Below are 14,628 nucleotides of genomic sequence, written 5' to 3'. Positions count from 1 at the left end.
ATCACTTCTCAGAGCAAAATCATATCCTGTCAAATATACTAGGCAATTTAGTATTTATAGGAGACAGTTTCATCTATCAGATTTTACCGATGAAAATTACAGCTTGTTTTTGCTGAGTCAAAAACTTACCATTGGTTAAATCTTAATTGTATCACTATATTAGCAAAACTTATATTTTATAAATGTGAATATACACAATATGTAAGAAGAAATTAATTCATAAAATAATTAGGATAATGGTTTTAATGGAGCATAGTAGCTACCAAAAATGTTCCTCTAGATAGAATTCTATATCTGTAAGGAAAATTACACCCAACTCAAGTCCTTTAGTGGATGAGGCAAGGCAGAAATAAATAAGTGAAACCATTTCCTACCAGAATAAAGTGATCCTAACATTTCCTTTCTTCCAGAAAGCTCTTGCTGATTTTCCCCAGTCAGGATAGGGTTTGTCCTGAAGCATCATATCAGTGACCTGAAGCAATGAAAGGAACTTATTTAGCACTTTCAGAAATCTTAAAATCAGATTTAACTATAAGCCTATAATTTACATTCTATTGAGAACAGAATAAGTACACGTTTTAACATTATAACATATGCAGAAACAAAAATTAGGATATACTTCATTCAATTAAAAACTTTAATAGTTTCTTTGACTGTACATATGGAATAAGCACATTTAAAGTCATTCAACATGTCAGATATTAAGAATTTTTTAAATATTAAGATTACTGGATATAAGACGGTACCATAGAAACAAAGCATATGTAACAAATAAAATACTATATTCTTTCAAAGTTTGTCTAAATCCAAAACTCAAGCACTCCCTAATGTCTAGATTTTTAGCAATATCATTAATCAAAATATTATCTTCTCTTTTCCTCTTCCTTACTTCTTCCAATTATATGTGTGGTAAAGTACTCATACCCAGTTCTATAGCATATTTATTCTAATTACCTAGCATTCTCTCACCCACAATTCTATGCCTTCATCTAAAAATGTTCTTCCTCTTTTCCTCACCTGCACAGATTCTGCCCATCTTCTGAGGCCTAAGTCATATTACTATTGTGATGTCTTCACTGTTCTCTCCCACTTACAGAAAACCTGTGGTTCTTGACCCATCCTTCTCATGTCATGTATCACCTTCTACCTTCTCTTTTACTTACTTATATGCTTTTTTTTCTCTTCACTAGGCTTTGAAATCCTTGATGGTGAAGATCTTTCTACCCCTTCTAATGTCAAAGGGATTTTTATATACTAGACCAAAATATTTATTCAAGAAGAAATTATAAAATAAATTAAGATACAAATGCCTGTTTTTAAAGATCCATTAACAAAGTACATTGCTCATCTACCACATCACATATTAATGGTTTCAGCAGAAGCCCAAAGTATTATAAATAGTTAATCTATTAGAAATGTATTTTAAAAATCCAGTGAGGATGGAGAATAAATTTCCGTTAAAAAAGTGTTACATAAATGTGTGTGTATGATATATACATGCACATTTTTCCCATTTCCAGAAAATCTGCCTCCCCTTCAAGAGAACACTATTCAATTACTTATGATTTTAATTAATAATGTTTAAATCCAGACAAAACAGATTCAAAATTATGAAAACAGAAACGAAATGAGGTTTACTGCATTGAGTAAGAGAGAATTTTCGTCATCCACTAAAATAAATTTTTCTCTTGTGCTTAAAGCTTTATCATTGCATTTAAGTGTAGCTTTCAACAGTGGCCTTGAAATGGGTGAAATTTAATCATTTATGATGAAAGATTGTGATTCAGTGGGGAGTCCTTTTAGATCAGTGACCCCTTCAATAATATCGGACTTCCTGTGGAAGGCACATCAATTCTCAAGCAGGGTCATCCAAAATGGTCTCTGGAAACATTCACTGGCATGTCAATGCTTCACATGCTCACTTAGGTGACACAATCAGAATGGTGGATAAGGATTCTAGTTTCCAGGAAAGATCTGATTTTAATTCTTCATATTATTTCTCAATGTCATTTCTAGGAATAAAGTTCCCAAGACTCTCTTGGTTGATGAGAACCAAAGTTAGTCCATTCCCCTTCACTGAGTAACACTACAGATTTATGTAGGCTCTATCTAACATAGGGCCTACAATAATTTGCAGCTTCATTGTTGAATCAAAAAAGATTCAACAATCATGCGTGGTTTTAATATAAACTTTCAGTTCATTTCTCTTTAAACTGTCAATCACTATATAAATGTGAATGCAACTAATATTAAGAATTCATAACGGAAAACACTTTTTGCTTATTTTTAAAGAGAAACTAGTTCATCGATGGTTTTTTCAACTGTTTATTTTCTTCTTGATCCTTTTAAATTACAGGATTATATTTTCTCGCTCAAACTAATGCCCATGGATTGTATTTTCCATCAAAATGATTCATGATACTTATCAAAAGGAGTAAGGGGAAGATGATAGAATAAAAATTAACCATGAATCAAGTGAATTACATTGTTACTGAAAAAAAAGAATAAAGGTGAAAATAGAGAATTTTAAATCTCATATACTCTTAGGTATAAAAAGAGCTTTATATCATAACTTCTCTTGAGGAAGAAATTGCTGTTTTTTCCAAATACTACAATTTCAGCCACTGTTCCTTTATAACCTTCTTTAATAACAGGTCTAGTGTCAAATATTTTAACAAAACCTAAAGGTTACATGAATAAATATGTAAATAAATATTTCTTGTTGCATCCGACTTTTAAAAGATTTAATTAATTCTCTTAGGCAATATTTACCCTGTTCCAGAAAGAATCAACATGGTAATAAGTATTTCCAAGGAACAGAATGATTACTGGGTGGGTTTTATTCAATTTTCAGTGTTTTCTCCAGGGCACTTTCTGGGAAATACTTATTATATTTTCTAGAAGGAGACAATCTGCTGCTGTATGACCAATTACTACAGCTGCATGTTTTGTAAAAATGACATTCAAGGATAAAGCATTTTCTCAGGAAAATGGTTAGATGAAGCAAAAAAAAAAAAAAAAACATTCTTTCTGATGCCAGGCAGCTGATCTTTGCCACCTCCAGCTCGAACTCTTTATTTTAAGTCATATCATCAGATCAATGTCAGGTCACTTGCGGCTAAATTGGCAGAAGCAGAGACAGTCATTAAAGGGATGCATTCCATAAAGAAAAATCCAATTATCTCCTGCATTAGAGAAATCAAATTCATTTCTGGTGTTGGTCAAGGACAGTCTTTGTGGGAGAAGATGCCGGAAAGGGAGACTAAAGACAATGCCATGAGGTTTCTGTGTAGCATAAATACACAAAACCTGCGAATACCTCTCTCACAGGCAGGTATTAGAATTTGAAATTGCAAATCTTTCTATGCTGGGAGAAATGTGCTTAACTCTTTCAGTCTCAGAATCCTTCCCTTCCCCTTTCCTCTCTACTAGGTCTCTGTACAGAACTCAGAACCTCATTATGGCACTCACCGCATCATGGCTTGTCAGACAATCTTTTTCAGTAGAATATAACTTATTTTAGAACACATATTGTGCAATCTGAGCAAAAACATGCATTTTGTGGTTTAAAAGTCAGTAAATGATTGTAAAAAAAAATTATCTCTACAGAAATCTAAGTGAAATATTTGCTTTCCTTTGAGGTGAGCATATATGATGCCAGGCAACAACAGCATGAAAATAGCAATGACGAGAGTTATACTTCACATTTGCTATACAGCTTCATGGATTACAAAGCTCTTAATGGATTTTTCTTATTAAGAGTCACAGCAACTTTGTAAAGTAAGTCATTATTTTCCACCTTTCAGCAATGGAGGAAGATAAGTCAATGAGGTTAAATAACAGAGCAAGGTCACACATCTATTATACCATTATGTGCACTATTTCCAGAGCCAGCCTGCCTGGGTTCTAACCCTAAATATATCTCTTAGTAGGCTTTTTTTTTTTAAATTTAGGGCAAGGTAATTAACCTCTCTGCACCTTGTTTTCTTATTAATCACCTATGAGCACAAAATATGTATATTAGCAGGTGGTATAATAATTATTGGTGTATTATTGTTCGTATCTGAGATTTCTATCCAATCACTTTGCTTCACATCAGTAATACAGCACACAAATGGATTTAGAGTCAAAGGATTTGACAATCTTTTCTATAAAGACAAGACTATCATATACTGAACTATTAGAATAAGATAAAGACATAATTTAATGTGAAACTATGATACAGTCTATAATTGCTATTAAAAATCAGAGGGAAGGAGGTCACTGAAGCCTGCAGTCTCTAAGAGGGCTTCATAAAATATTTGTGTGACAAAACTGACTATTAATTGACATTCTGTATGATTCTCTACTTTTGCCATTCTTATCTTCTTAGCCTGATTACAAGCTAATTCCCATGCAGGTACTGCATGTACTATATCTAAAGTCATATTTGATATAGTTGTATGCTAAGCATGTGATATTCATGTAAAATATTGATTTATTAGGGATACAAGGCCAAAATAGAAAAATAACCATGGCTATGTAGTGTCGCTCTTGAGGTAGCCACTAATTGGTGGAGTATCATTTAAGACAAACAAATCAAGAAACAAGCATATACATAAAGGATATTAATGAATATAACAGATAAAATTTTATTTGATAGTATGTGATTTTATTTATTTCTACTTAACAATATACTGACTTCATTCAATAATAGCACATATGAAGCTGTTTAGTTTCTTCTTGCTTTAGTCATCCATCATACCTTTTTAAAAATTTGTTTGACTTTTATTTTAGGTTCAGGGAGTACATGTGCAGGTTTGTTGCATGGGTAGATTGTGTGTCACTGGGGTTCGCTGTACAAGTGATTTCATCACTCAGGTAGTGAGCATAGTATCTGATAGGTGGAAATTTTGGGTCCTCACCCTCCTCTCACCCTCCCCACTCAAGTAGGCCCTTGTATCTGTTGTTCCTATCATTGTGCCTCCATATAGTCAATGTTTAGATCCAACTTATAAGTGAGAATATGCAGTATTCGGTTTTCTGTTCCTTTATTAATCTGCTTAGGAGAATGGTCTCTAGCTGCATCTATGTTGCTGCAAAGGACATGATTTCATTATTTTTTATGGCTGCATAGTACTTGATGGTATTTATGTACTATATTTTCTTTATCCAGTCTACCACTGATAGGCATTTAGGTTGATTCCATATCTTGCTATTGTGAATAGTGCTGCAATAAACATCCATGTGCATTTGTCTTTATGGTACAACAGTTTATATCCTTTAGGCATATGCCTGCAGGGAACAGGCCCCCAAATCTGGCCATAAACAGGCCATGAGAAACTGGCCATAAACAAAATCTCTGCAGCACTGTGACATGCTTATGATGGTTATGATGCCCATGCTGGAGGTTGTTGGTTTACCGGAATGAGGGCAAGGAAAACCTGGCCCACCCAGGGCGGAAAACTGCTCAGGGCATTCCTAAACCACAAACAATATCATGAGCGAGCTGTGCCTTAAGGACATGTTCCTGCTGCAGATAACAAGGCAGAGCCTGTCCCTTTGTTTCCCATAAGGAATGCTTTTAGCTAACGTTGTGCACATGTACCCTAGAACTTAAAGTATAATAAAATAAAATAAAATAAAATAAAATAAAATAAAATAAAATAAATAATGCTTATCACTGGCTTGCTGTCAATAAATATGTGGGTCAAACTTTGTTCGTGGCTCTCAGCTCTGAAGGCTGTCAGCCCCCTGATTCCCACTTTGCACTTTATTTCTGTGTCTTTGTCTTAATTCCTCTAGCTTCGCTGGGTTAGGGTCTCCACAACAGAGCTGGTCTTGGCATATGCCCAGTAATGGGATTGGTAGGTCAAATATTAGTTCTATTTTAAGTTCTTTGTGAAATCTCCAAACTGCTCCTCACAGTAGCTGAACTCATTTACATTCCCACCAGCAGCGTATAGGCATTCATTTTTCTCTGCAGCCTAGCTGGCATCTGTCATTTTTTTCTTTTTAATAGCCATTCTAACTAGCGTGAGATGGTATCTTGTTGTGGTTTGATTTGCATTTCTCTAATGATTAGTGATGAGCTTTTTTTTTCATATGCTTGTTGGCCATGTGTATGTCTTCCTTTGATAAGTGTCTGTTCATGTCCTTTGCCCATTTTTTAAAGAGATTATATATTTGTTTTCTTGCTTGTTGATTTATTTAAGTTCCCTATAAATTATGACTATCAGACATTTGTCAGATGGATATTTTGCAAATATTTTATCCTATTCTGTAGTGTATTCATCTGTACTCACACTGCCAATAAAGACATACCCAAGACTGGGTAATTTATAAACGAAGAGGTTTAATGGACTCACAGTTCCACATGGCTGGGGAGGTCTCACAATCATGGCACAAGGCAAAGGAGAAGCAAAAGTATGACTTACATAGTAACAAACAAGAGAGCTTATACAGGGGAACTCCCATTTATAAAACCATCAGATCTCGTGAATCTTATTCACTACCACAAGAACGGTATGGGGGAAACATGATTAATTATCTCCACTGGCACCTCCCTTGACATGTGAGGGTTATTACAATTCAAGGTGAAATTTGGGTGGGCACACAGCAAAACCATATCATGTAGGTTGTTCATTTACTCCATTGATAAGTTTATTTTGCTGGGCAGAAGCTCTTTAGTTTAATTATGTCCCATGTGTCCATTTTCGTTTTTGTTGCAATTGCTTACGGGAACTTCATCATAAAATTTTTGTCAATGCCTATGTTCAGAATGGTGCTTCCTATATTTTCTTCTAGAGTTTTTATAGTTTTAGATCTTATATTTAAGTCTTTAATCCATCTTGAGTTGATTTTTGTATATGATGAAAGGAAGGGGTCGGTTTCATTCTTCTGCATATGGCTAGCCAGTTATCCCAGCACCATTTATTGAATAGGGAGTCCCTTCCCCACTGCTTGTTATTATCAGCTTTGCTGAAGAGCAGATGGTTGAAGGTGTATGGTTTTATTTCTGGGTTCTCTAACCTGTTCCATTGGTCTCTGTATTTGTTTTTGTACCAATATGCTGTTTTGGTTACTGTAGGTTTGTAGTGTAGTTTGAAGTCAGGTAGTGTGATGCCTCTGATTTTGTGCCGTTTGCTTAGGATTGCTTTGGCTATTTGGGCTCTTCTTTGTTGCATACGAATTTTAGAATAGACTATGGGTAATTCTGTGAAAAATGGTAGAAATAGCACTGAATCTGTAAATTGCTGTAGAAAATATGGCAATTTTAATAATATTGATTCTTCCTATTCATGAACATAGAATGTTTATCCATTCGTTTGTGTCATCTCTGATTTCTTTCAAAAGTGTTTTCTAATTCTCATTGTAGATACATCTTCCACCTGCCTGGTTAGCTGTATTCCTATGTATTTTTTTCTTTTTGAGGCTATTGTGAATGAGACTGTGTTCTCGATTTGGCTCTCAGCTTGGACATTATTGACATACAGAAATGCTGCTGACTTTTGTACACTGATTTTGTATCCTGAAACTTTACAGAAGTTGTTTATCAGTTTAGGAGCCTTTTAGGGTTTTCCAAGTATAGAATCATATTGTCTGTGAAGCGAGAGAATTTGACTTCCTCTCTTCCTATTTGAGTGTCTTTTATTTCTTTCTCTTCCCTGATTGCTTTGGCTAGGAATTCCAGTACTATTTTGAATAGCAGTCATGAGAGTGGGTATCCTTGTCTTGTTCCGGTTCTCAGGGGGAATGCATCCACATTTTGCCCCTTAAGCATGAAGTTAGCTGTGGGTTTGCCATAGATGGCTCTTATTACAGAATATACATTATCCTCAGCTGCACATGACACATACTCTAATATCAACCATATGCTTGGCCATAAAGCTATTCTCAGCAAATTCAAAAAGAGAAAAATCATACCAACTACACTCTCAAACCACAACATTATACAAATAGAAATCAATATCAAGAAGATGTATCAAAACCATACAATTAAATGAAACTTAAACAATCTGCTCCTGAATGACATTTGGGTACAGAATGAAATTAAGGCACAAATAAAAAGTTCTGTGAAACAAATGAAGACAAAGAAAGAGCATACCAGAATCTCTAGGACACAGCTAGAGCAGTGTTAACTGGAAATTTCATAGTGCTGATCACCTACATCAAGTTAAAAGGATCTCAGATTAACAACCTAACATCACACCTAGAGAACTAGAAAAACAAGAGCAAACCAACCCCAAAGCTAGCAGGAGAAATGAAGTAACCAAAACCAGAGCTGAAATGAACAAATTTGAGACATGAAAATCTATACAGAAGATGAACAAAACAAAAAGTTGGTTCTTCAAGAGAGTAAACAAGATTGATAGAGTGCTACCCAGATTAAGTTAAAAAGAGAGATTTAAATCAACACAATTAGAAATGACAAAAGGGACATTATCACTGACCCTACAGAAATGCAGAAAAACCTTACAGACTGTTGTAAGCATTTCTACGTATAAAAATTAGAAACACTTGAAGAAATGGATAAATTCCTGGAAACATAACTTCCCAAGATTGAACCGGGAGGAAACTGAAATCCTGAAAAGACCAAAACAAATTTCAACATTGAATCAGTAACAACGACAACAACAACAACAAAGACCATGTGTGGTGGCTCACCTCTGTAATCCCAGCACTTTGGGAGGCCAAGACGGTCAGATCACCTGAGGTCAAAAGTTTGAGACAAGCCTGGCCAACGTACCAAAACCCTGTCTCTACTAAAAATATGAAAAAGATAAAAATCCAGGTGTGGTGGTACACACCTGCAATCCCAGTTACTCGGGAGGCTGAGGCAGGAGAATTGCTTGAACCCTGGAGGCAGAGGTTTCAGTGAGTGGAGATGGCGACACTGCACTCTAGCCTGGGTGACACAGTAAGACTCCATCTCAAAAAAAAAAAAAAAATGCTACCACTTCCAAAAGAGTCCTGGACCAGATGGATTCACAGCCAAATTCTATCAGACATACAAGAAGAGCTAGTACCAATCCTAGTGAAATTATTCCAAAAATCAAGGAAAAGGAATATCTCCGTAACTCATTCTATGAGGCCAGCATCATTGTGATACCAAAACCTTGAAGAGTCACAATGAAAAAAGAAAACTGCAGGCCAGTATCCCTGATGAACATATACACAAACATCTTCAACAAAATACTAGCAAACAAATCCAGCACCATATCAAAAAGCTAATCTGCCACAATCAAGTAGGCTTTATTCCTAGGATGCAAGTTTGGTTCATTATATGCTAATCAATAAATATGATCCATTTACTGGATCACATGAACAGAGTTAAAAACAGTTACCACATGATCATCTTAATAGATGCAAAAATGGCTTTTGATAAAATTCAACATGCCTTCATGTTAAAAAATAAACAAACTAGGCATCAAAGAACCATCATACCTTTTTATGTGCATTCTTCTAAAATATGAAAGGTTTCTATTTTGTTCTAATTATTATCTTTATAATTAGACTTCATTTAGGCATGTATTAATATTTTCTATTTATTTAGATTTTACTTACTCCCTACTATGAGCATGGACAAGAAAATTTTATTTCTGCTTCCTCCCCTTTTGTCTTCTTCCCCTTCACTACCCTATTTTATTATTTTTCCTATTAACATATTTAACTCTTTGAATATCTTATATTCCTATTTTATTTATCATCTTTAATGATATCTTCTCCCCTCATCCATAAAAAATGAGAAAATAAAAATATTTTACTTTCTCACACTATATTTAATTTTTACGTTCTTAGGGTTTGGGAATATTTCTACATTCTGCTTTATAATTGGATGTTACGCATTTCTTTTAAACTTGACCCTAAAACTAAATTGGCAAGAGAATGATATAGCCTACAACCAAATTGTTTATTTTTAAAATACCTGGCCAATAATTAGGCTGAGTTTTAAATTATTGGGTCACATTTTTTTCCCTAAGAAACTGGAGGCATTCCTTTATTGCCTTAACATTGTTGATGCTAAGAAGTGAGAAAACTGAACCTGAAATTATTTTTTTCCATCTTTCCAGGTAAATTAGTTTTATAAAGTATTCTTTTTATATTTTGAGTAGAATAATTTTGCTAAGTTTATTGACTTGTGTCAATTTTCTAGGCATGATTTGCCCTTTCAATCTAAGAATTCAAGTTTTCCTTTGTTCTGTTCAGTCTTTTTGGAATCTTATCCTAATCCATGACTTTTATTTTCCATTACTTTAGTTCTATTTTTTAGGGACAACAATTATGTATATGCTGGTTTTCTCTGTCCTCTATGTCTACATTACTTATTAGCTTTCAATTTTGCTCACTGAGTTAGTATCTATACTGAGGATTCTGGAGTGTGTCAAGTAATATTTGTAGAGATTTCAATGTGACCTTTATTTATCTAAATTTCTTTCTTTCATGTTTCTTTCCTGAGTCCACCAGCTCTTGTTTCATCTTCAATTGTCTCACATCATCCTCTCTGAATTCTTATGCCATTGCTTTGAAACCTCATTGCTTTGAAACCTCATTTTAAAACGCAATTACTTCCCTGATTTTAAAAAATTCATCAGAATATATTTGGTCACCATTTTCCTCTGGTCCTTGGTAGCATTTTCTGGTGGAGGACTCTTCCAACTTCTGCTGATTTTCCTATTATTTTCTTCCTTTTTTCTTCTTGGTAACAAAATTCTCATGCTAGTTCCTTTGGAACTGATTGACATCTGAATGATGTGAGTTTTTTCCAGACTTTCTGCATCCAAGAGGCTCATGTTGAGGGGTGGCAGGACCCACTCAGCCAGCACACTCTACCTGCATTGTGCCAGGGCTTTTAGAGTCGGCACCTACCTTCAAGAACTGTCCTTTACCAACTTTGCCTTTGATCAGTAACCATCATGTTTCCTCTTTTCATTGTCTTGAAACATAGTTGACCGTCACTACATTTGGGAACCCTCCATTACAGATGATTCAGAGTTAGATATGTCACTTAGTCTTAATATAAAGTTAGCATATTTGATTCCTGTTCTCTGTGTTCTTTTGGTTGATTGCTAAAACTTCTCTATTTTAAAACAAAATTTCTGAATTGTCATTTAAAGTGATTTCTAAGAGGCCCATTTACAGTAACACAGATTTTTGGCAAATTTGAGCATATATCACCCGAAATAATTAGTATTTCCATGAGAGGCTTGTTTCCTTTTTTAACAGTATCCATCAGATGACCTAAATAACATTCAAAGCCAGTTTTTAATTAACAATGTTTTCTATTAATGTCTTCCCCAAATACAACTTTGTTCAAAATAAAATAAATGTAATAGGAGATTCTGTAGGAGTTTGAACATAAAACCGTTTCAGCTCTTTTGAGAGATAATTTTGAAGAAACATTTTGTTTAATATTCAGTATATGCGGTAAACTAAACATTGGGTTTATCTGACTACCTATCTTTATGACATGAATGAAACATGAAAAGTGTTTCATAAATGGAATGCTAAGGGTTTTTTTTGTTTCTTTTTTGTTTTTTTGTTTGTTTGTTTGTGTGTTTTTTGAGATGGAGTCTCGCTCTAATGCCCAGGCCAGAGTGCAGTGGCACGATCTTGGCTCACTGCAACCTCCACCTCCAGGGTTCAAGCCAATTCTCCTCTCTCAGCCTCCCATGTAGCTAGGATTACAGGTGCGTGCCACCACACCCCGCTGATTTTTGTGTTTTTAGTAGAGATGGGATTTCACCATGTTGACCAGGCTGGTCTCAAACTCCTGACCTCAGGTGATCTACCCGCCTCAGCCTCCCAACGTGCTGGTATTACAGGCGTGAGCCACCACGCCCGGCTGCTAAATATTCTTTAACAGCATTTAGTAGGTAGATTTTTCACCTCTTCTCTTAAAGATAATAGTAATACCATAGTCCCACATTGGTAGTGTCTCTCATCTCATGAAAATTACAGCAAAATATGCCACCAGAAATAGGATTTTCATAGGTTTCCTTAATTATCTTTTAAATACTTCAATAAAGGTCCTGGTATAATTGTTATCATGGCCAACATTCTTTTAGTTCCTTGCACAACTAAGAAAGTCAATTGAGACAATTAGGGAAGAGTTGACCCATCACTGAAATATTCTTTTCCTGACTTGGTTGATATCATTTTATTCAATTTCATTGAGGAAAATGTGGTCATATATTGGTCAGTATATTGTGGTCATATACTGGTTCACATCAGGAACAATAGGTGAAATTATAAGCAAGTATTTGGCACTTTTTCAGTATGTATAGCCAATTAATGCCAAGCTTTCAATATTAAGAAGGCCCATAATTTAACATATGCTTTGAAATTTCCTATGGTGGTTCATTCAGTGACAGGATGGAAAGATACTGAATTTCTTTTAATTTGTAAAAGCAGATCTAATGCTTGAGAACTTTTATCGCCCATGGAATATGGTTCAGGATATACAGATTTACCAACAGCCAAAGCCAACATCAAAATGAGAAAATCTTCACATACACAGGCCAAGAGGAAAGACTCTTTATCATGATGAAGGACATGAGCACCGACTAGGAGTGATGAGACACTGGTTACCAACCAGAAAAGGTCAGAATTTAAATTGGAGAGGAGGCGAGGTGAACCACAGGGCTCCAGTATTTCTTCAAGTTGTTCATTTTACTTCTCTGCTTCTAAGCATATTAAGTCCTAAATATACTACAGTCATATTTCCCAAAGTTTCTCCCAACATCATCATAACTGTAGTATGAAAAATGACTCCATTTTTTTGATGTTTGATTGCTTACAACATTTAAGCCTCACCCCTCCTTCTTTGCTTTCTGCCTGACACTTGAGAAAACTGATAAGAAAACTATGGTGCCCCTTCCTTTGGTACCAGTAGGAAGTTTAAACCATGTATGGAAACCCTCACCCTGGTTTCACGCCAAGTACACCATAAAAATGTTCCTTTCTTGGTCCTGGCTCAAGTTATTTTCAGATTTGCCTGGGAGCCTCCATGCTCTCCCCAGAAAGCCTCACTACTTATGAAATAAATCTTTTTATACCCTCTTGGGGTAAGTCTGACATCACTGGTCCCAACATCTGAATGAATTTTGGGTGTGTGTCCATCCTATGTATACAGAATGTTAACAACAGTAATAAACCCAACATCATCATGACAGGTAAAGAGTTTCTGGTTAGTTTTTCTCATTTATTATTTGAGGTCCTAACTTTGCTTATGGAATAGGCAATACAAGCATCCTCTGTGGTGGCCCTGCTTTGTTGGTAATTTTGCATCCACTGTAGCATAGCATTATTTTCTTATGCACGCACTTAAATTACTCTGAGATGGAAACAAAGTCTAAATTTCATGTCTTTGACACTATGTAAATACTGTACTATATAGGATGTATGTATGTAGTTTTACCCCCCTTTTGCTGCCCTTCCTATTCTAACCATACACAGCACATCACATAGTCAGACATACACATATGATCCGTCTTACACAACATCACTTCCAACTGAGACAAAGAACAACCCAAAGGCTAAGCAGAAAGGATTATGCATATTCACTGAGGAACATTACCTGAGTATACAGTTAAGTGAATGGAAACTGCAGATGGAAGTTTCCTAAATCACCTAGTGATGCCTTGAATAAATTGCCACAAGAAGTATCTTAAAATTACTGGCAAACATCTACTGGTGAACATTAAATCTGGAATGTATTCTACAGCTTTTTAGAGGCACAACCAGGATTTCATAATGCATGAATATTAATGCACCTGCTTATTATCTCAGTGATAGCCTGCCCTGCTTTTGTGATGTATTGCGCCTTATTGCCGGATCCCTACTGATTTACAATGACTGATGGACTGTTTTATTATTAAGTAAGGAAACTGGGCATGTCTCAGAATAAAGAAGCATTTAGAGAAAGACACCTGAATCATCTGAATACAGAAATATACACAATCAAAAAGTACCTTTCCAGGCAAGTTCTGCAGAGTTTCAAAAAGTGTGTTAACAAATACAAAATAAATATGATGTGCCCCAGTGTGATTTGCTTTCCGCCACATTGAATTGTAATTTAGAATAAATGGAAAAAATGAGAATGATCACTGGTTTCGCTGAGCAAGAAGCCAGCAGAAAAAAAAATATTTACGCCATCTTCTAGCATGCCATTCCTTATGGGTGGCTAAATTATCAAACAATATTAGCCCAATATTATATGATTGAGCATTTATTTTTGCCTGAAAGAATGAGTAGCTTTCAGGATGCATACCTTCTCTGCTTTGTTAACATGGATAACTGATCATTACTAGAGAAAGCAATTATGTACAATATACCATAATATAATGGCTCTGAAAATGTATACAGGGACGGAGAGCTAATAGAAAGAAAAATAAAGCATGTTTTCAGAAATGTGATCATAAAAAATATTATCCACAAAGGAGCCCTTGGAACACAAAAAAAGCAAATATTTTCTCAAAGGGAAAATAAATCTCATCTTAAAGATCCTCGGCATTCCAGTTTTCTAAATGAAATGCCTACTACATGCTATCCCTAATGATGGAGCCAAAAGAGTTAGCTCAGTCTCCTAGGTCCTGCACCACTCGGTAGCCTGCCATATTGTTTGCATAATACCACCTATCAAAATGG

The 14,628-nt window shown here is 35.2% G+C and overlaps 1 protein-coding gene across 1 annotated transcript in view; it reads right to left on the bottom strand.

The window, feature by feature from the left end:
* TMEM117 (transmembrane protein 117) overlaps nucleotides 1–14,628 on the bottom strand; it is a 556,036-nt gene that overhangs the window by 191,709 nt on the left and 349,699 nt on the right. The window contains exon 5 of the mRNA XM_003252270.3: nucleotides 375–472. Coding sequence (XP_003252318.1) covers nucleotides 375–472 — 98 coding nt within the window. The remainder of the gene's footprint in view (nucleotides 1–374; nucleotides 473–14,628) is intronic.

The sequence above is a fragment of the Nomascus leucogenys genome, chromosome 11, assembly GCF_006542625.1.
Source record: "Nomascus leucogenys isolate Asia chromosome 11, Asia_NLE_v1, whole genome shotgun sequence".
In the NCBI taxonomy this organism is placed as follows: domain Eukaryota; kingdom Metazoa; phylum Chordata; class Mammalia; order Primates; family Hylobatidae; genus Nomascus; species Nomascus leucogenys.
This window is presented reverse-complemented; position numbering and strand designations above follow the sequence as displayed.